Below are 23,415 nucleotides of genomic sequence, written 5' to 3'. Positions count from 1 at the left end.
TTCAACGAGTTGATGAGGTTCTGTATCACTAAAGAAGACAGCAAGGCATATCCAAAGGACATTTATTTGACCAGTGACAAAAAAAAACGCAACAGGTTTTGGGATGATGAGATTTATCAAGAATTAGGAACACCACAGGAGTGTGAACATACAGTATTATATGGACTTATGAAATATGAACTTTGTGACTTCATAACGTTTTCCATAACCACAACGGACAACTTCAAAGCAAAGACAAGCGTTTTTGACATTCAGTGAATGAGTGTACCCCACTCTACTCAGACAGTAACAGTACATATTCAAAACTGACAAAGATACATCCAAACAGTACAACTCAGAAAGTGCTTAGTCTCATTCTTATGTCTTTGGATTGACAGGTTTTATTTCTTCTTTTGACTATCCTAGCTGCATTAAAAATGCACTATGTAAACTCTGAGTCTTCCAGGCATGTTTAATAAAACTCTCCAAAAAATTGTCTGGATTAGTTTTAGGCTGACGCTTGATTTTCCTCTCAACCAAGAAGCTTTGGCAATTCAAATCTTGACAAAGCATCTTGGACAGAAAGGGACATTTTTGTAATGTACAGTATACCTGCGGCTACTTTGCTTCCCAGCTAAATGGTTTTAGTGATTGTGATACCTGAGTTTTCTCCAGCCATGACTATTATGTGTAGACACTACAGACTAAAACACTATTTGTGAGATGACCAGCCAATCGGTTTTTGTCCTTGTTGGATTAGATTGGGATTATATGTCATTGTTTCTGTCCCCCACTTCATTTTCTTCTTCATCATCATCATCTCCAAAGATCTGCTCATCCATTGTGATTAATGAACGTGATCGTGAAGCAACTTGTGTAGCTAAGGCGGAGCTGAAGCTAAGAGCCTCTGTACCATGGATCTCGGTCAGCCGGTCCATCAGTGAAACAGTTGGTACTTTACCTTTAATGAAGTTGTCCAAACTGTTCTCCTCATCTCCCCCGTCTGGGACTCCTTCATATTGATGGTTCTCAGATGCTCCTCCTCCTCCTCTTTTGCAAACCAAACCTTGCCCTTCCTCTGACTCTAAACCACAAGTGAACTCCATCTCTGGTGTCGTTGAGGGGTCAGTGTTCAATGTGCCTTCTCTGTCGTCTTCTTCTTCATGTCTTGCAGTGCACTCTTCATTGCTGCCAGGTTCAGCGGATTCCACTGAAATTAAGGTAATCGTAGGTTTGGGAGTAGAGTCTGAACTGTCACTGTGGGCTGCAGGGGTTTCAGCAGCTGGGGAAGAGGAGGGGGGTAAACAACGTTAAAATAAATTTTAAAAAGGGAAAAAAAGCTTCTACAATAACTCTGTTGGGTGGTAAGAAAACTTGATTACTATTTAAATGCAAAAGAGGAAAAAAACATTTGTCATGTATCCGTACCTTGATCATTGAATAGCAGCTGTTTCCTCTTCATCCTCTCCACCTCTGAAGCACGGAAGCAGAGCACAGATTTGAGCTCTGACAGGACACGCCGTGATTCCTCTCTCTCTCGACGCTGACGTTCACGGTCCTCTGGTGACAGCAAGTCATAACAAGATCCTCTCCCTTCACTGTCCGAATCTGAATCGGACACATAAGCCTCCCATTCCTGCTCAATAAAATAAGGGGAAAACGTTATAATGATACAAGTACAAGTTCGCTACACTGTTATTGCAACTTGAATATAAAAGATGTCGGTTCTTGTAAAGAAAAGTTTAATCTCACCAACTCCTCTGGCACTGGGTCTTTATCAAGGATTATGGAATAGGATTGAGGAAGATCCGTAATGTCAATAGTAGGTTCCATATATTGTTTTGCCTTGTCAGTATCTCCTTAAAATAGAAATGAAAAATATAATACTAATTGTACTCAACAATGGTATGTGAAAATTGTCTCCAACAGATACATACACCGCGTTCCAAATTATTATGCAAATTGTATTTCAGCCATCAAGGTACAAAAAAAGTTTTTCAATGAAACTCAAGGATGGTATTGTGTCTCAGGGCTCTTTGAATCACTGACATCAATCTCAGACGCCTGGGATGATTAGTTGTCTACTGAAAAAGGACGTTCCACAATATTAAGCAGACCACCATTTTCAAGCAATATGGGAAAGAAAAGGGATCTCTGCTGATGAAAAGCATGAAATAGTTGAATGCCTTTGTCTAGGTATGAAAATCTAAAAGGTTAACATACTCATCATACTGTGATGTCAACAAGGAGGTGGCAGAATCATTGTGAGAGAGTTGGTCGACCCCTTTAGGGTCCCTGAAGGTGTGAAAAGAACCTCTGAAAAATATGTGGAGTTTCTGACTGACCACTGTCGTCCGTGGCACAACAAGAAGAGCCGTGCATTCCCTAACAAAATTCATCTTCATGCATGACAACGCACCATGTCATGTAAAGAATACCTCTGCATCACTGGCTGCTATGGTCATAAAAGGAGAGAAACTCATGATGTGGACCCCCTACTCCCCTGACCTCAACCTTATTGAGAGCAAAACATGAAAGCAAAACATCTATGAGGGTGGGAGGCAGTTTTCATCCAAAGAGCAGCTCTGGGGGGCTATTCTGATGTCCTGCAAAGAAATCCAAACAGAAACTCTCCAAAAACTCACAAGTTTAATGGATTTAAGAATTTTGAAGTTGCTATCACAGAAGGGCTCCTATGTTAAAATATAACTTGGCCTGTTAAGATGTTTTTGATTGAAATAACTTTTGATTTCAGTAAATATGACCTCCTAATGCTGCAAATTCAACAAATGAGCAGTTTCAGTTAATTACAAGCTTTAAAATGTGTTGAAACCATGAGCTGCATAGTAATTTGGAACAGTAGATTTTGAGTTTTTTTACTATATATATATATTTTTTTAAATACTGTTATCACTGGGAAGTTAAAGACTGGAAAATTATGCTGACTGTCATTTGAGTTGATATTTTAGAAAATCTTAGAAAAATGTAATTTGCATAATAATTTGGAACGCGGTGTAAAACTAAAGGCTAAATATTCACCCGAAGTGAGATTGGCCCTTTTCAGCATGCGATCAACTTGGCCAATGGTGTCGTCCCAGCAGCCTGTGCTTGCCTGCATATGAGGCTGGAGCTGGTGAAGCCGGTCACTAAGATCCTGGTAGCCTTCAAATGGCATCTCTATGGGTTCTTCAGAAACCATCATTTTTTCAAGATCGTCTTCAAGAATTATCATCCTGATTAACAAAAATATATGTTATCTCATGTGAAACTGTAAAATAACATTAAAAAAAAAGAAAAAGGCTCACTCGCTGAGCAGCGCCTTGAGATGCAGTTGCAGACTTCGAATGGATGTATGCAGAGTGTTGAGATCCCTACATTTGTCTTTGGCCCTTCCCGCATGGTCAGATCTTGCCTCTCTTGTATGTGTCTCAAAATGGCGGTGGAAATCATAGCTGCGCTGCATATCAGAGAGACAGCTGGCCAAAGTGTGGTGGAGAGGATCAGTCACTACAGAAATAGTTTGATATAGTGGGGACATGGAAATGACATCATTTTCTTTGGGAGAATTTTCTGCAAGTTCCTGTACTCTTTGAGGTGACAAGAGAAGGGCAAGTCGACGAAAGCATTCAGAACTTTGTCCCAACCACAACTGAAAAAGCATCTGTACGACAGAAAACACAAATATAAAACAAATGTTAATGTTTACAGACAGACGATATTTCACACCCATAATGTTATCTTTTTTTCCCTTATCCAAACTATGTGCTTCATCTCAAGTAAAAGATTGTGTAATAGAACAGGTCTTGATGATTGGACTTGCACTTAATGCTGATTACCTTAAGAGCAGGAAGGCTATAATCATCAGTCAGCTCCTGGGCCTGTTCATCACCCAAGTGCTCGAGTCCGAGTCCAAGTCCTAACTCCTTTAGAGGCACCGCAGATACGTAATTGGTCACATTGTCAATTTCAGAGGTCAGGGGGAACGTTCAGTGTGGTTAAGGTCATGAGAAAATGTATAAACAAAATTACCCTTAGGGGAAAACACTGCAGGTCGCAAATGTAAGATATTTTTCTTATTACTATATGCATAGATTTTGCTATATATTGTCTGTAATCATAAAACTCAAGTCTGGACAGTCCGTTTTTGCACCTGAGCTCAATACGTCTGGCCATTCTGAGGTATTAATGACTGGAGGAGAATACAGCAGCAGCGGGGAGAGAAGCACGAGTCAGTCTCATTTCATAACTGTTGCTCATCTGAGTTAATTCTCTTTAATGTTAGAGCTGTGCACATTCTGATCAGCGCTCAGATAAGTGTTATGTTTACATAGCGAGCGCTTGAAGTGCGAAGTGGGTGTGCCGTGGATTAGTTGTATCGGTGCGGCCAAGAAAAAAATATTTAGTTGCGTTGAGTCATTACGTTTTTTCCTGAAAAAAATGTTTTTCTTCTTCCTAACTTTGACTTTGAAACTTGGACCTAATATTTGGATTTTGTTGCTGAACAATAGGGCTTTATCTTATTTAAGTTGTAGTAAAAATCCCTACTCACCTGCAGTGTCTTGTCTTAAGAATAAACCCATAGAATTAAATGAAAGTGTGCAAAACTTCAAAGTTTAACTTTTACTATCAGATAAAAGGATATGTCTTGAGCATGTGGCAGGTAGCTCTACGTGATGCCCTGAAGGCCGACCGGAGAACCCTGTACAAGGTCTTCCTTAGTCCAATCAGCTGCTGCCCACAAGGCACTGCTCCTGGTGCTGCCCTGCTAAATGTGCTCACTGCACTCACCCTGTCGAGTAAACTTGACAAGTGAAATGTGATACTACTGTGGAAATGTCCCAAAAACGTAGGAAGAACACAAAACACTGAACAGTTATTACACAATTACAACACAATGAAGACATACAATTTAAATGAACAAATACAGGTTGGCTAGACTGGACACGAGAAATATAAAACACAAAACAGACAAATGGCAAGACGAATTCACTTCTTGGTTATTATAAAGTATACACACACATAGACTACTAAATATTATACTTACAGGGTGAACCCTCTGGAGATGACTTCAGTCTCTTGGACAAGGCGTAGAGCTTTGCGGGACAGACCAGTTAACGTCTTGCTGTTTTGGACCAGGGTCTGGAGCTCTGTGGCTCTGACGAACACTGCTCTCTGCATACACCCCTGTCTCCACAAGACTATCCCCTTCAGACCAACACACACTAGCAGAGCCAGGGCCCATGGTGCTGTGGCTAGTGACCAAAGGCTGTGAGTGTATACACTGATAAACACTGCAGCCAAGCCAACAAGTCCCGTCAAGTCCCTGTGGGAGACATAATAAATAAAGATGCACAACAATTTCAAAGACATAAAACACAGATAATATTTAGGCTTTAATACAGCAATGTAAACGGTTTAAAATACTGTAGTATAAATTGAAACACTTACCAAATAGAAGGTTTAGCAATAAAGTTTGGTTTGGGAAGGGGGATACCACGGCTAGCTGGACTCGATAGTGTGGAGCCCAGAGTGAGGACGCTTGGGTCCAAAAGCTCAATCAGCTCCACGTCCTCTTGCAGAAGCACATCTTGATCCAATATGCATCTTACAGAATATTCACCAAAGGTATTGTCCTGTGTTAACATGTCACAAAACAACAGAATTAATCCAAATAAAACCTTTAAATCATCTTTTACTTTTTTGAGGTCACTGGTTCAACAGATTGATAGATTGGTTCTCAAATTCTCTTGGGTATACCCGGGCAGTGTCCAGTGCAACCCACAGGAAGGACATGAAGAAGTATAGTAAAACATTATATAGTCCATCTATGACCCAGGAATTTGCAACATACCAGCTGTTGTTGCAGCTTTCGAGTTGCAGCAGTCTGGTGGAAAGGAGTCCATTGCCATAATGACTCTGAGAGTCTCCATAATTTCCCTCTTTTCTGTGAAACACATAGTTCAGTAAATTTAAATGACATGACACATGAAATATAACAAATATATATATATATATATTAGGGTGCTTCTAAAAAATGAAAGTTTCAGGGCAGTGTTCTCCAACCCTGCATTACATGATGCTTGTTATAGAGAAGCTGTAAAAAAAAGTTTTAGCTGAAAATATTGATATTTAGGACTTGCTCAACTCTATTGAAGTTTTTACCTTTTAAGTCACATGGCGCCAATCCAAGATTCAGACATTTTTATTACTTTCAATTAAATCAAAACAAGCTCAACTATATATGGTCTAAAAAGACTACAGTTTTGGTGTCAGGTAGTAAAACCGATGTAAATATTGGAAAATATTACTTTAGTTTAAAAGTCTTCAGTTGTTTTAAAAGAAAATGTTTACCCATGCTCAAAAATGCTAACGCTATGCAAGAGTCCACATAAAAGCCAATTTAATTTGAAATTAGTTGCTAATGTCAGGTGGTGCAACTGCAAAAAACACCAAATTACCATCTAAAAAATATAGGGATGCACCTATGGGTCATATAAAGATTCAGTAGCCAAAATATTATTTAATTCAAAGAATATTTAGAACTTGCTCAATGCGATTTAATGTTCAAAAATATAAATAATAGAATCGAATGATCCTGGAGCTCTGTTGTCACAGGCTTCGTGCCCCTGTAGGGTCTCCCAGGGCAAACTGGTCCTAGGTGACGGGTCAGACAAAGAGCGGGTCAGAAGCCCCTTATGAGAGACCAACAGGCCCGTTTAGAACCATGAGGCCGTCCTTCTGTGGACCCACCACCTGCAGGAGGAGCCATAGGGGCTGGTGCAGCTCCAACAGCCGCCCCCACAACCCGGCAACGGAAAAGTGGAAGAAAATGGATGGATTTGTTGTATTAGGGTCTAAAAGCATATTTTCAAAAAGGTTTTTCAAAACTGATGGCATGCATATTTTTGAGTCGATAATTTTGTGTTTAAACAAGTTATGTTTGTTAAATAACATTTAACAAGTATTTAAATGTATTTTGATGTATCTGTAGCTTCTCTGTATAAAAAGTGTCAGGTGGAGTTTTCTCTAAAATTTAAATAGTTTCCAAAAAAATTATAAAAAGTCAAATCTTTGCCAAGTATATCTGAGACAGCCTTTCTCCTCTGAACATTTCATCAGTAATTTTTAACTGACTGATGCTGGAATCAGCAATAAAGCCAGAGGACCACGGAAAGAGTGCTCAGTGTCAGCCCAAAACAGTGATTGGTTCAGTATTGGATGTTTTAAACCAATATCTGTTTTTTTTTTCTAGTTTTGACTCTGATAATCTTTACCAGTGTTGGATCGGTGCATCCCTATATTTTTCAGATGGTTATTTGCTGTTTTTTGCAGTTGCACCACTTGACATTAGCACCTAATTTCAAATTAAATTGGCTTTTATGTGGACTCTTGCATTAGCGTTAGCATTTGTTAGCATGGGTAAACATTTTCTTTTAAAACAACTGAAGACTTTTAAACTAAAGTAATATTTTCCAATATTTACATCGGTTTTACCAACTGACACCAAAACTGTAGTCTTTTTAGACCATATATAGTTGAGCTTGTTTTGATTTAATTGAAAGTAATAAAAATGTCTGAATCTTGGATTGGCGCCATGTGACTTAAAAGGTAAAAACTTCAATAGAGTTGAGCAAGTCCTAAATATCAATATTTTCAGCTAAAACGTTTTTTACAGCTTCTCTATAACAAGCATCATGTAATGCAGGGTTGGAGGAAAGCAGATTTAAAAAAACTTTTTTTTACATAGTACGAGGAAGCACCCTAATATATATATACATATATAATAAATAAGAGAAATTGGAAAATTGGAGCATACGCTGAACAAATACTCTTTTATTCACACACAGTGTGGAAAAGGACATGTGCCCTGCAGATAACTGATTCAGACTGTCAGCACGCATTGACCTTTTTCTGGGTGTTTGACACAAATACTGTATTTGTAATTACAACAACTGCAGTCGTACTAAAGTTTGTTGACAGTGGAGATTAGAGTATTCTTTAAATGTGTCTTTACAGAGGAAATGTTTACACAACATATGTAAACGTTTCTCTCTATGTTGCATTAATCCTGCCTCATCCAAATCATTTTACCCTTAGGTTTATTAAGAGTAGTGTATTGGTAATAGAGGAAAACAAAAGTCTGTCTTAAAAGAACATGGACAGAAAATGCCACCTGAACCCGAGGATCCAAGGGAACATCACTGGTCCTCCAAATTATTATGTTCCACTGAGCTTGGTTCATTGATTAAAATTAAGGAAACTCACCAAATTCATTTGCTTTCCATTACTGAGAGATGTTATGTCGTCCTCCACTTCTCCACCTTCACGTGATACTATTGGACATGCTTCAAAGTCTGTGTGCCCTAGATCATGTAGGTATTGAAACAGTGGCGAATTCTGTAAAATAAAAATAAGAGAGTTGAGTATTAACTGCCAAGTATAAAGACACAACCAGAAGATAGAATAGCAGTGTTGTTATTGAAGCACCTATGCTAACACAGTGTGTGTACATAAGACAAGACATAAACCAATAATGAAAGGTTACCTACTCACTTGCATTTTGCCTCATTTCATCAACACCCAACTGCAGCTGGCATTTCAATTTGGTTTACTTGCATTGTTAGAAATCATAATGGGGCTTTAGATCTTAGATCTTACCCCATCACCAAATCCCCTACAGCGCAAACCCAGGGGTGATGAAACACTAACAATGCCCAAGTTAAACTCCAACTAGGGTCTAAAGCGTCTCACATGACCACAAAATCTCCTTAAACGGCCATAACGTGAGGATCTGAGAGCAGCAATGACTGGCAAAAGAGTGTATCTCATGCAGATATTCATCATATTCAGACATTAAGCATACTCAGCAACAATCGTATCCAGTTACACACACGCACGCCAAATGTGTTCATTATCTAGCTCCATTGGTATGACAAATTAGCTACCAATGACTTACAGTTTACAATTTAAGGCACAGTGGTCGATATACACACCTCAAACACGACATCGTCATCAAACTCTTCGGTCATTGCTGCCTGCCATCTAAGCACAGCCCGTTTTTATTCTGAACAGAAGTTGCAGGCTACCAGAGAAGTCCAGGCGAAGGAGATGGATAGCTAGCCTGTAGCTATTTGTCTGCTAAAACTACATTTCCCAGTCACTATCAAGGGAGGAGTCGTTGTCCTTCTTCTTGCACGCCAGCAACTTTAGGGACGTAATAACACCACCACTAGCCTGATAAAAATGTTTCAAAAAGTATGTATTTACCCTCTATTAATAGACATGTTTTGCAAATCATTTGGGTAGCGTGACAACGGCGTAGTGGTTGTGATTAGAGCGCCTCTGGTGGTATTGTGATGCAACAGCATGCTCCGGAAACGACCCTTCAAAATAAAATACATTTGTTAACGGATCTATGTAACAGAGTTTCGTTTGGTCGTAGTAATAGGAACAAAAACATAAGTTAACAAAAAGTTTCGGATGGAAAATGGTTGGGCATTTGTGAAGAAGCATGAAAGCACTCTGAATTTAACTGCATCCAACTCTGTTTAAACTTGTACCGGAAGTGCTCCCCCAAACACACACAGCTTGACGGTTTAAGGGGAAAAAGCACCGTGGCTGAAAAAAAGTTCGAAAAATTGGGAAAGCCCGAGGCGTTTTATTTTTTCTGTGGGGCTCTTTGCAATGTGAAGATAAGCAGTTATGGATATGTCTGTTTTGTTTTTGAAGGCATTTTTTACGTTGACAGTGATGTCGAAGAAGGGGGAGAAAGCATCTTTTCGCGTTATTCCAATGAAACTAACACTACAATAACTCATGGAGAAAGGAGAAAGTCGAGAGTCATGAGCGCAGGTTTGTTTAGCTAGGACTCGAGGAAGCCCATGCACATGTAACAACTTTAGCAGCATAAATTAAACATTCTTTTTATCCTTGTTCACCAACTAAAATCTGTAACATTTGCACGTCTATAAACACATTAACTTTGAGCTAAATCATAACAAAGGTCGCGAGGCTTTTTCCATTCATGTGGAACTGTGAGTTGCATCTGAATAGATTTACTATCTTGTGCAAAGCGAATATCTCCTAAGAAGTTGCTTTGCTTGCTTTTTTTATTGTGTGGCTGCACTGTTACAATTGTCTTTGTCTTTATTATGGGTGTTATTTGGGCCGTCACAGCGTCTGCCATTAGGTTGCATTATATTACTTTTAAGTGAGCCTGTCCGAGAGGCGTTTTCACAACAACTTTAGTTCACAGCTACTTTGCTTGTCTCTTTTGGCCTGGTTGCTTTTTGGTAAGACCTTACGGAAACATCCGCTTGATGACTCCACTTCTCGTGGTGTCGGTCATCCAGAAGATTGAGGGAGAATTCAGGCAGCAGGGCGGAAAATGTCCCGCAAAACAGTATACCAAGGCCACAGCACTCATGTCATTGTAGCTGTTGCGTTAGATAAGTGTTAACTAGTGAGAGAAACGTGTTGTTATTATGTTATTACACAGTTACTTTTACTAACGCTTAACACATGGTGCGTCTTTTAAATATGCATACTTTTAAGCAAATGCACGTGCTTTTAGGCATACTTACATATAGGTCTTTTTTTTTTTTTTCATTTAATTGATTTTCATCTCTCTGTTGTCATACAGGTGTCAAAAAACCTCCGTTGGCTCCCAAACCCAAGGTCCCTGTATCTTCCAGGCTGTGCCCCCCTCCGATAGCACCCAAACCTGGTGTCCTGACCCAGTCTCTTGTTTCTCAGCCATCCCCGTCCACTCTCAAGAGACCTAAACCAGCTGTTGCTCCCAAACCCTGTCTACTCAAACCTACGCCATCTACGTCCATTCCACTCCAACCGAGCAAAACCAGTGTGCTTCACGTCGCACCAGAGCAACACAAGCAAGTAGAGGATAACGTGCCACAGCTCAACACAGAAAATGGAATTGTATCAAAAGCTGATAAAGGAGTATCAGATTACACCGTTTCCAGTTGCTCATGTGCACTTTTGGACTGTTCCCATTGCAGTCACGTTCAAAACGGAGATGCCACTGAAATTGTGAAAGATTTGCACAAAGACCTTTTGCTGAATAGTGTTTCTTCAGATGGATGTGGTTCAGCAGAGTCCAAGCTCCAAGAACAGCAGAGGGAAGCAGAAGCTGTGGAGAAGGAATACAGTGGGAGTGTTCAGAAAAAGCCACAGGACAAGCCTCAAAGACAAAAAGACTTAAACAAATTCTATGTAAGCAAAGAGAGAAACAATCAGGATAGTGTCCAAAGTCATAATTGCTGTGAATATGAACCCTCAAACTTAGACATCCAACCTGCTGAGACCCCGAACATAGACAATCTACTCCATAGACCAGCATCCATTACTGAAGATATTTCTTCTGTTGTAATCCCCAGGGCTGAACTTTGTTATGGCCAATCTGCTCAGGTACAAGATATTGTGGAAGAAAATGAAGAATCACCTTCGGCTTTGTACCAAGATCTGGAGGTTCCTGCTCCACCGAGTAAACCTCTACCTGTCCCTCAACCACGTAAATTCAAGAAGCCAGAGCTTGTGAGGCAGGATGGTGTGGAAAGTCCAAAGGATAATAACGAGGACAGTTTTTCTCCCCACGTCTCTATCAGTTCAGAAGCGGAAACTTTCACACAGGACACCAACAGGACATTACATGTGGACAACAGTGAGTCAGAGGCTCCTGTTCCCCCCCCTCGTCAGACCTCCTTGTCAGTACACCTTACACTTCATAGAAATACCTCCAAGTCCCTAGAACTGCTTTCTCAAGCTGACTTCGAAAGGCAGGTAGATATTCTTCAAACCACTGAGTACGAAGAAGATGGTTATGGGGATTTTGCACTCTACCCGATCACCTACAGCCTTCCGAAGCAGGTCAAACTTGGATGCCAGGATCCCTTACAGAGAAGAGCCTTCTCTGCAGAGGACACTCCATTACCAAGGGCACCCCGGGCACCACCGCCCAGAAAACCTCAGAGACACAGCCTGCCCGTGCCACCTCCACCTTCTTGCTGCCCTCCTGCACCACCACATGCAGGCGTCCCTATGAGAGATCTACCTGCTCCACCACTTGAAAAAGCTGTGTGGAGATTCAGCCGACCATCTGTGACTTTTTTTAGCCGACAAGTGCCTACTCGAAGCAGCGTGCCATCAAAAAGTCGAGTCCCGCTGTTGGGGGGCAAGCAGAGGGCGCAGTCTTTCTCCGCAGCTGACCTGGCAACTAGATCGGACCCTCAGAGGAGTAGCCTGTCTTTTCGCAAACTTACAGAACTGAGGCTTTCTTTCAAGATGCTGCCAAAACTGCTAACCAAGGGAGGACAGTCTCTAGATCACGCCAATGTTGAGTCAAACTGCACAGAAAAACGCCTGGAGCGGACTAATAGTAGCAGTGGGCACATGCCTGAAGATGGACAGGACTCTGCGGAGTATGAGAATGTGCCGCTGTATGAGGAGATACCCGAGTACATGAACCTGCCGTTTCACAGTGCAGGACTGGGATGGCCTCCTGATGATGATGTAGATGATGATGATATCTATGAAGTACAAGACCCCTACCACAGATGCCATGACGATGACTACAAGAGGTACAGTATAATAAACACCAGGGATCTGCAACTCCAACTTGGCTTTTCTACATAAATTAGAGTCAAATATGTTTATTGTCTCTTGGCCAAAGAACTCATGTAAGTAGTTTGCCAAGTAATATTTATAATAGGCACCAAATGATTGCGTCATGAACATGTTAAACAGAATCTGCAAACATTATAATTAAATTGTGGAAACAGCAATGTGTCTGAGAGGACATGATGTGGTTAATGTACTCAAGTGTGCACCTGAAAAGCTTGAAAAAGATAGAACATCATATCTAGTGCATGATGTGAGAGAGAGAGCATTGTGACATTACTTTTTTTTTCTTTTCTTCTCAAACTAAATGTGGACTGGCTCTGTATTATTCCTGCGACTGTGGAAGGTCTAATATGGCATGATATATTATAGGCCCTTCAATCCATCATCTCATGACCCCCCTCAGCATCCAACGTTCATCACCATTAACACTGATTCACGATAAGTAGCGCGAATTATAATTTACTCCAATAAGCATTTTAAGATCACTAGAGTTTTGGAAAAGCGTCGCTCCTCTCACCTGCTCCCCAGTTGTCAGTTCTTCAGCTCAGGCTCAAAACTGACCTTCCAGACTTTAGATTCATGATTTTATGAGTTTTCATCAATAGCAGCAGCAGTTATAATACATGTATATTCAACTGCTATCGCTGTGGATTTATAAATCAAAATTAAGTCTGCATCAGGATTTGTATCGTGCATTGATTGATTTATTAATCTTATGAAAAAATGGTAGTAACTCTGCTTATCTTGAGTAGCCTGGCTAACGCCAGACTAAAATCACAAGTGATATTTAGTCTGGGGACCACCAATTCATTTTCCCGTAGGAGAGATGTGGTTTACGATCGTCCATAGCCGTTCATTGGGCGCTACGAATGTCTATCATGCGTCTGCACGAGGCCATGGCCAATCGTATCATCGTATGAGACGACGTACCCACTGTAAACTTTCGAGCTAAACTATTTAGAAAACGGCCTAAAGCTTGATTGAAAAATAGCGTCGTGTCTGCTGCTGTCATGTTTGATCCGTAAATAAACTTTTTTTTTTGAATCCGTAAATAAACTGCAAGCTTCCGTATATCGAATAGCGCGTCATCATCTTGCCGTCCCTCCTCGTTCTGTGATTGGTTCCCAAATCCATGTGAAAATTTCGGCCATGGTCCCCAGGCTGCTGTGCAGTTCAAAATGATTCGAGCGCACTCAGCATTCTGGCGTTAGCCAGGTTATATCTTGAGAGCACCCATATAATTTTTGGGCGTGTTAGCTCTTCATCCGACAGCTCTTCATCTTGCGCGTCTGCATGGCTCTTTTATTTACCTTATTACATACATTTTATACATCTTTTCTTGAGGAGCTAAGAAACATTGCAGTGAAAATCGGTCACAAGTTTGTCGACCTCGGAGGCTGATCTATACTCGGAACTACTATAGTTTATGTTGCAGACTTTTGCTTATAACATTCATTTTGTACCACGCCTCCTTTTCTCTCTCTCCTTTCTGTCCTTCTTAGATTTATCCAAGTCAATGCTCTCAGCTCAAATAAATGTGAACATGCATCATGTTGGTTTGGGCTGGACGACTTTGTTAAAATAATTATTACAATTATTATCCACATATCGATCGCTCCTGATTTCTGACCAACTGTTTTGTTTTAATGATAATTTTTTTTCAGTCATAGTTTGTGGTTGTGTGAAGCCATTTATGGTCAAACAACAGAGTTTACTCTTTTTAAATCATTATGGAGAAAAAAACTCAAAAAATGGCCCTGATCAAGAGTTTACTTGCCCCAGTTCTTCATACCGCGTATCGCCCTTTAACATCAGTGACAACTTGGATTCTTTTGTGGTAATTGTGGATGGGCCTCTTTATTTCTTCGGCCGACTCTCTGCCCTCCCTTGTACTCTTTTGTCAGGTTTGTCCAGTGAGATTGGGATACACCTCATGCCGCCAAGGGTCTGGCTAGAGCAGTGGTTCCCAACCGGAGGGGCCCGGTGCTAATTTATATGTTTAAGTACATTTGTGGCTTCATAGTTTTGGACTGGGGGGGCACAGCCTGACTACAGCATGCGTAGGCGGGGCTTCAAGGAAAAAAGTTTTGGAACCACTGGGCTAGAGGATATTTCGAATACTCTAACGTGGATGCCTGCTCCCGACCTCTACTCCCTGGTCCTCCCCTCTGACAGAGACAGACAGATGGCAGCCCCAGCAACCCAAAACATTTGTCTGGAGCCCTGTTATTACCCTGAGGTTGGCACTGTGCCCTCATATGTTCTGCAGCTTTAAAGTATTCTTCTGGAGAACTTGAATATTTGTAGATCACTTTATCATTGTTTTCTTTGAGATCTAAATGTGATTGAGTTTTAAAATTTTTTGTTTGGTGAGAGCTTTGTCCACAGCCAGTCAGCTGTTTGGTCAAAGTATTGATGCACCAAGTTTGTATTTAAATTTTTTAATTGTATGAAAGTCAACCTTTTGTGTCAAAGGCATTGCATTTCAATAGAGCATTGATGTGCAGTAGGTCAGCCTGTTTTCCTGTGGGTTATTTTCAGTGGCTACAGCAGGAAATGTCTGAGAATTGCAGAAACGCCACACAGCTCTTGAGAACAGGGAAAATAAACCTTCAGCAACTGCCAATGTCCTCCTTCTGCTGCCCACTCTTGGAACGACCATGTGTAACCTGCTGTCAACTCCGTTACAATGTTTCTCTACAAAGTCATTGTAGAGCCTGAATTATGTGTTTTTTAAACATGAGAGTGTGGTCTAAATACAGCGTAAACATAATTTCATGATTCTCCCAAACTGGCTGTTAATATCGGTTATGCAGACGTCCCAGCATGGCAACAGAAGCCATGCGGGGTTGGGAAGTTAAGACCACATAAGTAAGACATAATTATTATTTATGGATTTATAGTGGGCTACTAGCATTGTGATCAGCTCCATGTACAGAAAATCTGTGATAAACAATATGGATTGCTATGTCGTATGTAGTGGCTGGAACGTGGCCACGTGCTGTGTTTCCCAGGCATCTGAACCTGTTAAGTTTATCTAGCCTCAGGCTGTAAACAAGCGGAGCTCTGTGCCTGACACAATGTATTGGAATGCTCTGTATGAGAAAGGGATTTGAGCGTGTATTGAATTTTAGGTAAAAGAAACCGTTGGGAGACAAATTTGTAAGAGAATAAAAGGCCTTAAGCATTCAAGCTGCTGTTCCCACCACTGGATTAACAGTGTAACGAATGACAAGCAAATATGACTTTATTCTTGAAGTGGCCAAATCAACACATGGAGTCATTTAGTTCAACTTAATTGAGGAAAACTATAAATCAATTGAGATCTACAAGTTGTTGCTTGTATATATTTTCGAAGGGACAATGCATTTACAAAACGTACAATAAACTAAAGCTATACCGAGAAGACAATCAACCTTGACTATCTGACTCGAGGAAGTAAAAGTCGTAATCTGCTGCACAGCCCTCAACCAGCATCAGCATGTCTCTTACCACAAAGTAAAGTAAATCGGTTTCAAACTGGAGCTCTGTTGCTTGTGTGCCTAATGTTTGTATGTTTTGCTGTTCTGACAAGAAGTGGCTGGCTGAGGCAGGAGGTCCACTCTGAAGAAGATGAAATCCATAGTTCAGATGAAGAAGATCACAGTTCAACGTCCAGCAAAGAACACAGTAACCAAGTGGATCAGCAGGTAGCACGTCATGGCTTTCATTAAACAAACTGTTAATTATAATACTTACTTAAAATACTCTTACAACTCTATAAACGCTCAATGTGTGTTAACCCACAGTAACCAATTCTAGACAGTTTCATTCTTAACACTTTTCACGTACACATTTGTAAGCAGCACTCCACATATGTATTTCATTATTTATTGTATTTATTGTTGTACCTGTAATGTATTGTCTGTCACTGTCTTTTTAGCTTGAAGATGAAATCAAGTGTAAGAAAGTGGTGCACATTGCTCAGGAAATTATGAGTTCAGAAAAAGTGTGAGTGTAACATTTTTACATATAAATACAACGTATTTGTGTTTTAATGAAGTGACTAAATGTCAACATGTTGTTTTGTTTTAGGTTTGTAGACGTCCTAAAGCTTCTTCACATAGTAAGTTTTAATTCTGTAACACTTTAGATGCTAGTTTTGTGTATTTCCTTGTGCATCATACAGTCGCCATGTAGACATAGTTACTGTATGACAGACTCCTGTTATGTGGCAATGTTTTTTTTTCATAAGAAAATGCCGTTTTTCTCCTATCTGTTAACATGGTACTAGAAAAGTTCAGATAAAATCAGTTACTACACAAAAACAAAGCCGATTTTAGGCTGCTAAGAGAAGCGGTGCAGTGTGGACATGTTGGTGCAAGTGAACATTGGACATTTTACACAAATCGTTCTACTAAACATCAGATTTGAGAGGCGAACATTGTCCGTCGTTCTCCGTTTAAATGAACGGGCTTCGTGCTCTGCCGGAGGTGTCAGGACAACAGAAGTGCCGAGACAAAGCAAAAAGAGGCAAAAGTGGGCGGGGCGGAATAAGGTGAATACAACATATACACCGATAGTGACTTGTAATTTAATATGTAATGTAATTCTCACATATTTTTGTGAATAGAATTTAGCTGATGAGTGTTGTGGCAATACACGTAAGTAATTACTAATACACCAACAGGAAAAATGTTTGGTGTGTTTTGTATCTTTTAATTTCAAAATGTTTGTTAAGTGTAGCATCACACACTATAATAATAAGCTGTTTCCGGCTCCAAACTGTTGAGAGTTCCATTGATAAACACAGCAAAAAACGCAACTTTATCTGAAGCTCCTGCTGAAATAACAGCAGATAAAAGGCCCAAAACTGTTTTACACATAATTAGAATAATATAGCTCACTATTTCTCCAGGAAGAATGAACATATGTGATCATTAATGCTAGAAAAGTCTTACGAAAGAAAGTCCAGAGTGAAAATGATATTATATCAATTTGAATCTCTTGGCTAAGTGAGAGAGTTATTATGCAGTCTAATGGCACGAGGAACAAAAAACTTCCACAGCCTGTCTGTGGAGCAGTGCTGGGACAGCAGTCTTCTGCTGAACGTCGTCCTCTTAATGATGACATCATTACTTAACAAACGTATTAGACTAGATATTATGATGATGAGTATCAGCACCCCCAAATCTGAGGCCATGGTTCTCCGCTGTATCGGACTGTTGCGGTAGAGGGAGCTGAGTTGAGGGGCAAAGCTCTCGATTTACCGGCTCAGTATCACGATTGGTCATGACTGAGATCGTGGATACAGGCGGCCAAAATGAGTTTCCTTTGCATGGTGGCTGGGTGCAATCTCAGTGATAGGGTGAGGAGCTCAGTCACCCATAGACATGCTTTTTATGGTTGAGAGGAGCCAGCTGAGGTGGCTCGAGCATATGTTTCGGATGCCTCCTGGTCATCTCCCTCGGGAGGAGGCCCCCAGAAGACCGAGGACACACTGGAGGGACTATTTCCTCTAGGATCCTTGGGATCCTCCCAGAAGAGCTAGAGGAAGTGTGCGTGGATCGGGAAGTCTGGGCATGGAAAATGAATGTGATTGATAAAGTGACATTTATTACAGGCATTTGCAATAACCTCCATTATTACACATAACAACTGAATTGATGTGTACAGTCTGACTGTGTAGCGCTCCCTCCTGCACTGACGGGTGCCTCAGTTTGTCACTGAAGGAGCTGCTCAGCTCCTCTGCAGTGGGTGCAGTGGGTGAGAGGTGTTATCCATGATGAGTGTGAATGTACAGTTCTGGTTCCTGCTTCAGCAGTTATGGGCCAGCAGTGTTAAGTGGAAATTGAAGTTAACAGGGGCAAGGATCCTGCATGGCCTCCTTGCTTCCTTCCAGGTGGATGTATGTTTTGGCACACTGGACAGTTAGAACTGCTGATTAAGCTTTGGCCGAATGCCCTGCTAGTGCTTTACTGGGTGTTAGGCTTGGCTTTACAGTTTGTTTTTGTAACTGACCATTCGTCTTCTCTAAAATTGTGGTCAATCTTTCTTTAGGACTTTCGAGATGCTGTTGCCAAGGCGACCGATCGAAATGGAAAGGCTGTAGTGGATGAGCGCATCCTCAGCCAAATCCTGTATTATCTGCCGCAGCTGTATGAGCTGAATAAAGACCTGCTGAAAGAGCTGGAGGAGAGAGTCGCTCACTGGTAAACACTATGCATATTACTCTTTTAATGCTCTAAATATGTTTATACAGGCTGTAAAAGATTGCTTTTACTATTCATAAATACATCTTTTGCTCAGTATTTACTGTAATATTTTAATTCTTGACATGTGTCTCAATTTAGGAGTGATCATCAGAGACTTTCTGACATCTTTGTTAAGAAGGGTCCTTACCTAAAAATGTACTCCACCTACATTCGTCAGTTTGACAACAATGTGTCTCTGCTGGATGAACAATGCAGGAAAAACCCAGCTTTTGCTGCTGTTGTTCGAGAGTTTGAGGTTTGGATTTGACTTTCTTTCTTTTTTTTACTCAAGCACTGCATTTCTAATCTTAATAGGTTTTGGGTTTTTCAATAAAACTGTTTAAATAGGAAAACTCTGTGGCACAGTGTAAAAGGCTTTTTTTCTTTCGTTTATTTTTACACAGATGAGTCCAAGATGTGCAAATCTGGCTCTGAAACACTACTTGTTAAAACCTGTGCAACGAATCCCCCAGTACCAACTCCTGCTTACAGGTAAAGTTGTTATTATTTATGCAGACAATCCTATTGAAATCAATTCTGAAACATAAAGTGGTTAAATTACATGATTTTATGCAGATTACCTGAAGAATCTTGTTGCTCATTCAGAAGATCACAAAGATACTCAGGGTAAGAACTGTGCATCATGTTTTACCCCTTTGGCCTGATACTTTAACTTACATGATTTTATAAATTTACCAATTTGTTCTCTCAACTCAACGCAGCTGCACTTTGTATAGTGAAAGAAGTAGCTAACCATGCCAACGATATTATGAAACAGGGGGTCAGTAGTTTTCTTTCAAGCTATATATTTCAAGTGTTGTGGTTTTTCGGTAACCGTTGCATCATTCGCCTGAACTCTTTTGCAGGATAACTTTCAGAAGCTGATGCAAATTCAGTATAGTCTTAATGGTCAACATGAGATTGTACAACCAGGAAGGGTAAGTCAGCAAAATTACTGTTTTCTGTAACAAAAACAAATTCAACTTATGTTTTACAGGTGTTTTTAAAAGAGGGCACTTTGATGAAGCTGTCCCGGAAAGTCATGCAGCCACGGATGTTCTTCTTGGTGAGCATATTTAGAGTTGTTGACTAAAACAAATTAAATGCTAATTCCTATTTTGGATTTCCTAGTTTAATGATGCCCTAATGTATACTACACCAGTCCAATCAGGGCAATACAGACTCAACAGTATTCTCTCTTTAGCTGGAATGAAGGTAAAAGTCGCACTTGTTTTATAATGTCACACTGATGTACTTGATTTACACACATTAATCTACCAGACACTTCCTGGGATAATCAATGTTTCGTCTAGGTGAGCAAACCCAGTCAAGAGGCCTATCAGAATGAGCTGAACATTGAGAGTGTGGAGCGCTCTTTTATTCTGTCAGCCAAGTAATGTTTTTCCTAATTTTCTAAATGTATTTATTTGATTCAAATTGGTTGCTGTTCACAACTGGTTATTTATTTCATGCATACTGTCTTTGCAGCTCAGCCACAGAGAGGGATGAGTGGTTAGAGGCCATTGCTAAAGCTATTGATGATTACACCAAGAAGAAAATAACATTCATAGCCAGCCGTAGTCTTGAGGAGGTAAGTCTCGCATACTGGTGCTGAAAACCATTTAATACTATACAATATGTTAAATGTTTTTGGAGAGTGCATATACAAAATAATATTGCTTCTAAAAGTTAAAGATATGCTTGAACATTACTCATCACATGACATTACGATGTATTTTTTCTGTACTAAGGCTGAGGTTGCTGTGGACAGCGGAGCCCCATTGGGTTCAAAGGCTCCTATTTGGATCCCAGACCTGAGGGCAACAATGTGCATGATCTGTACCTGTGAGTTCACTCTTACCTGGAGGAGGCATCACTGTCGAGCCTGTGGAAAGGTACGTTTTACATAAAACAAATACTACGACAATGCATATCAATGCAGTTCTTATGTCCCTATATATTGTATATTTCTGTGAAAGGTGGTGTGTCAGGCTTGCTCCACTAATAAGTACTACCTGGAGTACCTGAAGAACCAGCCAGCACGTGTCTGCGACCAGTGCTTTGCAATACTTCAAGAGAACAGTTCGTGGTGTCACATTGACTTTTAAGACCATATTTACAGTATGAGTAAAAACATGCATTGTATAAAAAACGCATGTTTTGTTACTTTTAGGTGATCGCTGCGCATCAACATCCATGTCTCCAATCAAAGCTGGCGCTTTTTCCTTTACGAGAAAACAGAAGAAGATTCCTGCTGCACTAAAAGAGGTTTGCCATTTTGAATAGGATGTTTTTCAAAGCGAAATCGTTCCAATACTTTTACCTACTTTCTATTAGGTTTCAGCTAATACAGAAAACTCTTCAATAAGTGGCTACTTAAACAGATCCAAAAGTTACAAGAAGCAGTGGAAAAGGCTGTGGTTTGTAATCAAGGATAAAGTTCTCTACACCTATGCTGCTAGTGAGGTACTCTAATCTTAAATGTTCACTTTAATGTTTAATATACTGTATAACCATTTATGTTTTAATTTTTGGCTGTGTTTATGATAATACATTATAATTTCCAGGATGTTGCAGCATTGGAGAGCCAGCCTTTGCTTGGTTTCTTTCTGCGGGAGGAGAAAAATGGACCTGCACGAAAGTTACAATTCAAGCTCTATCACAAAAACACATTATTTTATATCTTTAAAGCGGATGACATACCGACTGCACAAAGGTAATGCAGCTGAAGCATGTCTGCGGTCAAGTTTTTACTTACAGAGAGACAATGTGTGTGGTTGTTTTATGTTTAGATGGATTGAGGCGTTCCAAGAGGCAATGATACTTGAAGAATAACCAACGAAGAGCTTTGAAGCAGTGGCAAAATCACGACGTAAACCGAGATGAGAGGGCCTGGGGCCAAGAAGGACTATTGATTACAAACTTAAAGCAGGAAAACTGCATAAGGCCAAAGGGAGGCTTAACCTTTACTGTTTGGGAAGGAGAAGGAGGCCAGGGGTATCGGTTAGTTTGTATGGGTCGTGTCAGTACGTACGTTTGTGCAAGTGTCAAATGAACAGACAATTTCATGAGACAAAATTCACACATTTCAGCTCAGACTAGACAAAGCTTAGAATTTCAATTGTCCCATAACAGAGATTAATGCAGTATAACTTAACTTATAACGCTATAGTTTGCATATTGCATGACTAAACAACATTAGTTTTCTACCATTACACATTACAAAGCAGATAATTATGTGAAATAATGTACAAGAATTGCATAAGACAACGATAAAATAATTAACATTCAGGACAAACATTCATCAAGTGCAGAAATTACGACATTTTATTAGTTCAATGTTAGATTACACTTAACAGAAGCATTTTCAGAAAGCTGATTATAGTCTGTGGATTAATTATTGATTTTACTGTGAATATTAGGCATATCTTATGAAGATATCAGTATGCAGGTTGTTCTTTCTCATTTCGAAATGTATTTATTTATTTCTCTTTCTTTTATTTTTTGTTAGCCATCCTGGTGAAAAACTGGATTAGGGGCAGTTTGTATCATTCATAATTTTCTTATTTTGCTTATTGTGTGTATGAAGTTGTTACATTGAGTAACATTGTCTCAAAGTAATTCTGTATTTATAATATGGGTGAAGTTTTGTTTTATGAAATGCACCATTTGTAACTGTTTTCGAGGTCAGGGTTTAGTTAATTCTGGGGGAGACACTTGTTAAGTAATTATCAGATGAAGACTTTAACCAGGAGAAACTGCAGTTTCCTTATAAAAAGGAAATGGGAAGTTTAGTTACGCATTTATAAAATTAATTGCAAACAAATGTATATGCAGTTTATCTTTTTTTATGTTGGGGTTTTTAGATAGATAAGGCAACCATATTTTGCACTACTACTTCATGTTTTTTGCTAAATTGTACTGTTTTATTTTTTGTAAAGGGGATGCTAGACTTCCTCACAGTTGTAAAATAAAACATTTGCTCAGTCATTACAAGTTAGTATTTTTATAACTGTCAGGCAATAGTTTAATAAAAATACAGTAAATCACTGTCTCATTGGCATCTTTTACAATGTTTATGTTGAATACTTTCTCAAGCTTTATTGCAAAACTCAACTAATGCATTACTATAGGCATGGGGTCCAATATTTTACTACACCAGTGGATTCTTTGACACATCCATGCCGTGGATACAATGTGAGTGAAAACAAAAAACAATGTTCTATTATTGACGTTATTGAAGGGGTGCTCTAAAGTCGTAATAAAAGCAGCGGTTAGATTTCTTGGGGTATAGGGCTATTTTCAAGAATTTAGTAGGACACCGATGAGGACACAGCTGGGCTTGCCTGCTCACACTCCATTCCGGAAGGTGGCGGTAATGCACCATAAAGTAAACACAAAATGAACAGCTTTTTTTATTTGTTTTTAAATGTTAAATTAAAGCACACAAATAGGTTAATATGAATTACATTTAATAGCCAGGGGTTACACAGTGAGGCAGTCACAAAAACAAACCAATGAGGGAGAAAAACAAACTACAAAACAACAAAGTAAGAGAAACCAC

General features: G+C 39.8%; 2 protein-coding genes across 3 annotated transcripts; one reads left to right on the top strand and one right to left on the bottom strand.

Moving 5' to 3' along the window:
- Positions 1-78: 78 nt before the first annotated feature.
- On the bottom strand, positions 79-9,305 carry vezt (vezatin, adherens junctions transmembrane protein). The gene is made up of 12 exons (XM_079551633.1): positions 8,973-9,305; positions 8,245-8,376; positions 5,831-5,923; positions 5,428-5,612; positions 5,024-5,302; positions 4,622-4,768; positions 3,816-3,963; positions 3,285-3,640; positions 3,019-3,212; positions 1,732-1,838; positions 1,408-1,615; positions 79-1,261 (listed from the first exon to the last, which is right to left on the bottom strand). The coding sequence occupies exons 1-12, from the start codon at positions 9,006-9,008 to the stop codon at positions 747-749; spliced, it is 2,400 nt and encodes a 799-aa protein (XP_079407759.1). The 5' UTR covers positions 9,009-9,305; the 3' UTR covers positions 79-746.
- Positions 9,306-9,592: 287 nt separating this feature from the next.
- Positions 9,593-21,883, top strand: fgd6 (FYVE, RhoGEF and PH domain containing 6). 2 transcript variants are annotated; one of them, XM_079582715.1, is made up of 21 exons: positions 9,593-9,831; positions 10,622-12,575; positions 16,196-16,307; positions 16,541-16,608; positions 16,693-16,723; positions 18,658-18,809; positions 18,951-19,107; positions 19,256-19,343; positions 19,428-19,478; positions 19,574-19,632; positions 19,718-19,789; positions 19,849-19,917; positions 19,983-20,066; positions 20,165-20,244; positions 20,340-20,442; positions 20,603-20,746; positions 20,831-20,933; positions 21,025-21,119; positions 21,189-21,317; positions 21,419-21,567; positions 21,644-21,883. In XM_079582715.1, exons 1-21 carry the CDS (start codon positions 9,822-9,824, stop codon positions 21,684-21,686), a joined length of 3,753 nt encoding a protein of 1,250 aa, XP_079438841.1. In that variant the 5' UTR covers positions 9,593-9,821; the 3' UTR covers positions 21,687-21,883. The 2 variants fall into 2 exon arrangements, with proteins under 2 accessions (XP_079438841.1, XP_079438840.1); XM_079582714.1 differs by having other exon boundaries at positions 16,193-16,307.
- The last annotated feature ends 1,532 nt before the right edge of the window (positions 21,884-23,415 follow it).

This window comes from Gobius niger (assembly GCF_951799975.1).
Source record: "Gobius niger genome assembly, chromosome: 2".
NCBI classification, from domain to species: Eukaryota; Metazoa; Chordata; class Actinopteri; order Gobiiformes; family Gobiidae; genus Gobius; species Gobius niger.
Note: the sequence above shows the minus strand (reverse complement) of the source record. Positions and strands in the feature narration are given on the sequence as shown.

What these genes read in the sequence shown, in the direction of transcription:
- vezt (XM_079551633.1), bottom strand. Translation starts at nt 9,008, where the DNA reads ATGACCGAAGAGTTTGATGACGATGTCGTGTTTGAG. An exon ending in ATGACGATGTCGTGTTTGAG is followed by an intron (nt 8,377 to 8,972) that starts GTGTGTATATCG and finishes TTTATTTTACAG; the next exon opens with AATTCGCCACTGTTTCAATA. An exon ending in AAGGGCCAATCTCACTTCGG is followed by an intron (nt 1,839 to 3,018) that starts GTGAATATTTAG and finishes TTCTATTTTAAG; the next exon opens with GAGATACTGACAAGGCAAAA.
- fgd6 (XM_079582714.1), top strand. An exon ending in GAGGAGAGAGTCGCTCACTG is followed by an intron (nt 18,810 to 18,950) that starts GTAAACACTATG and finishes GTCTCAATTTAG; the next exon opens with GAGTGATCATCAGAGACTTT. An exon ending in TCTTTTATTCTGTCAGCCAA is followed by an intron (nt 20,245 to 20,339) that starts GTAATGTTTTTC and finishes CTGTCTTTGCAG; the next exon opens with CTCAGCCACAGAGAGGGATG.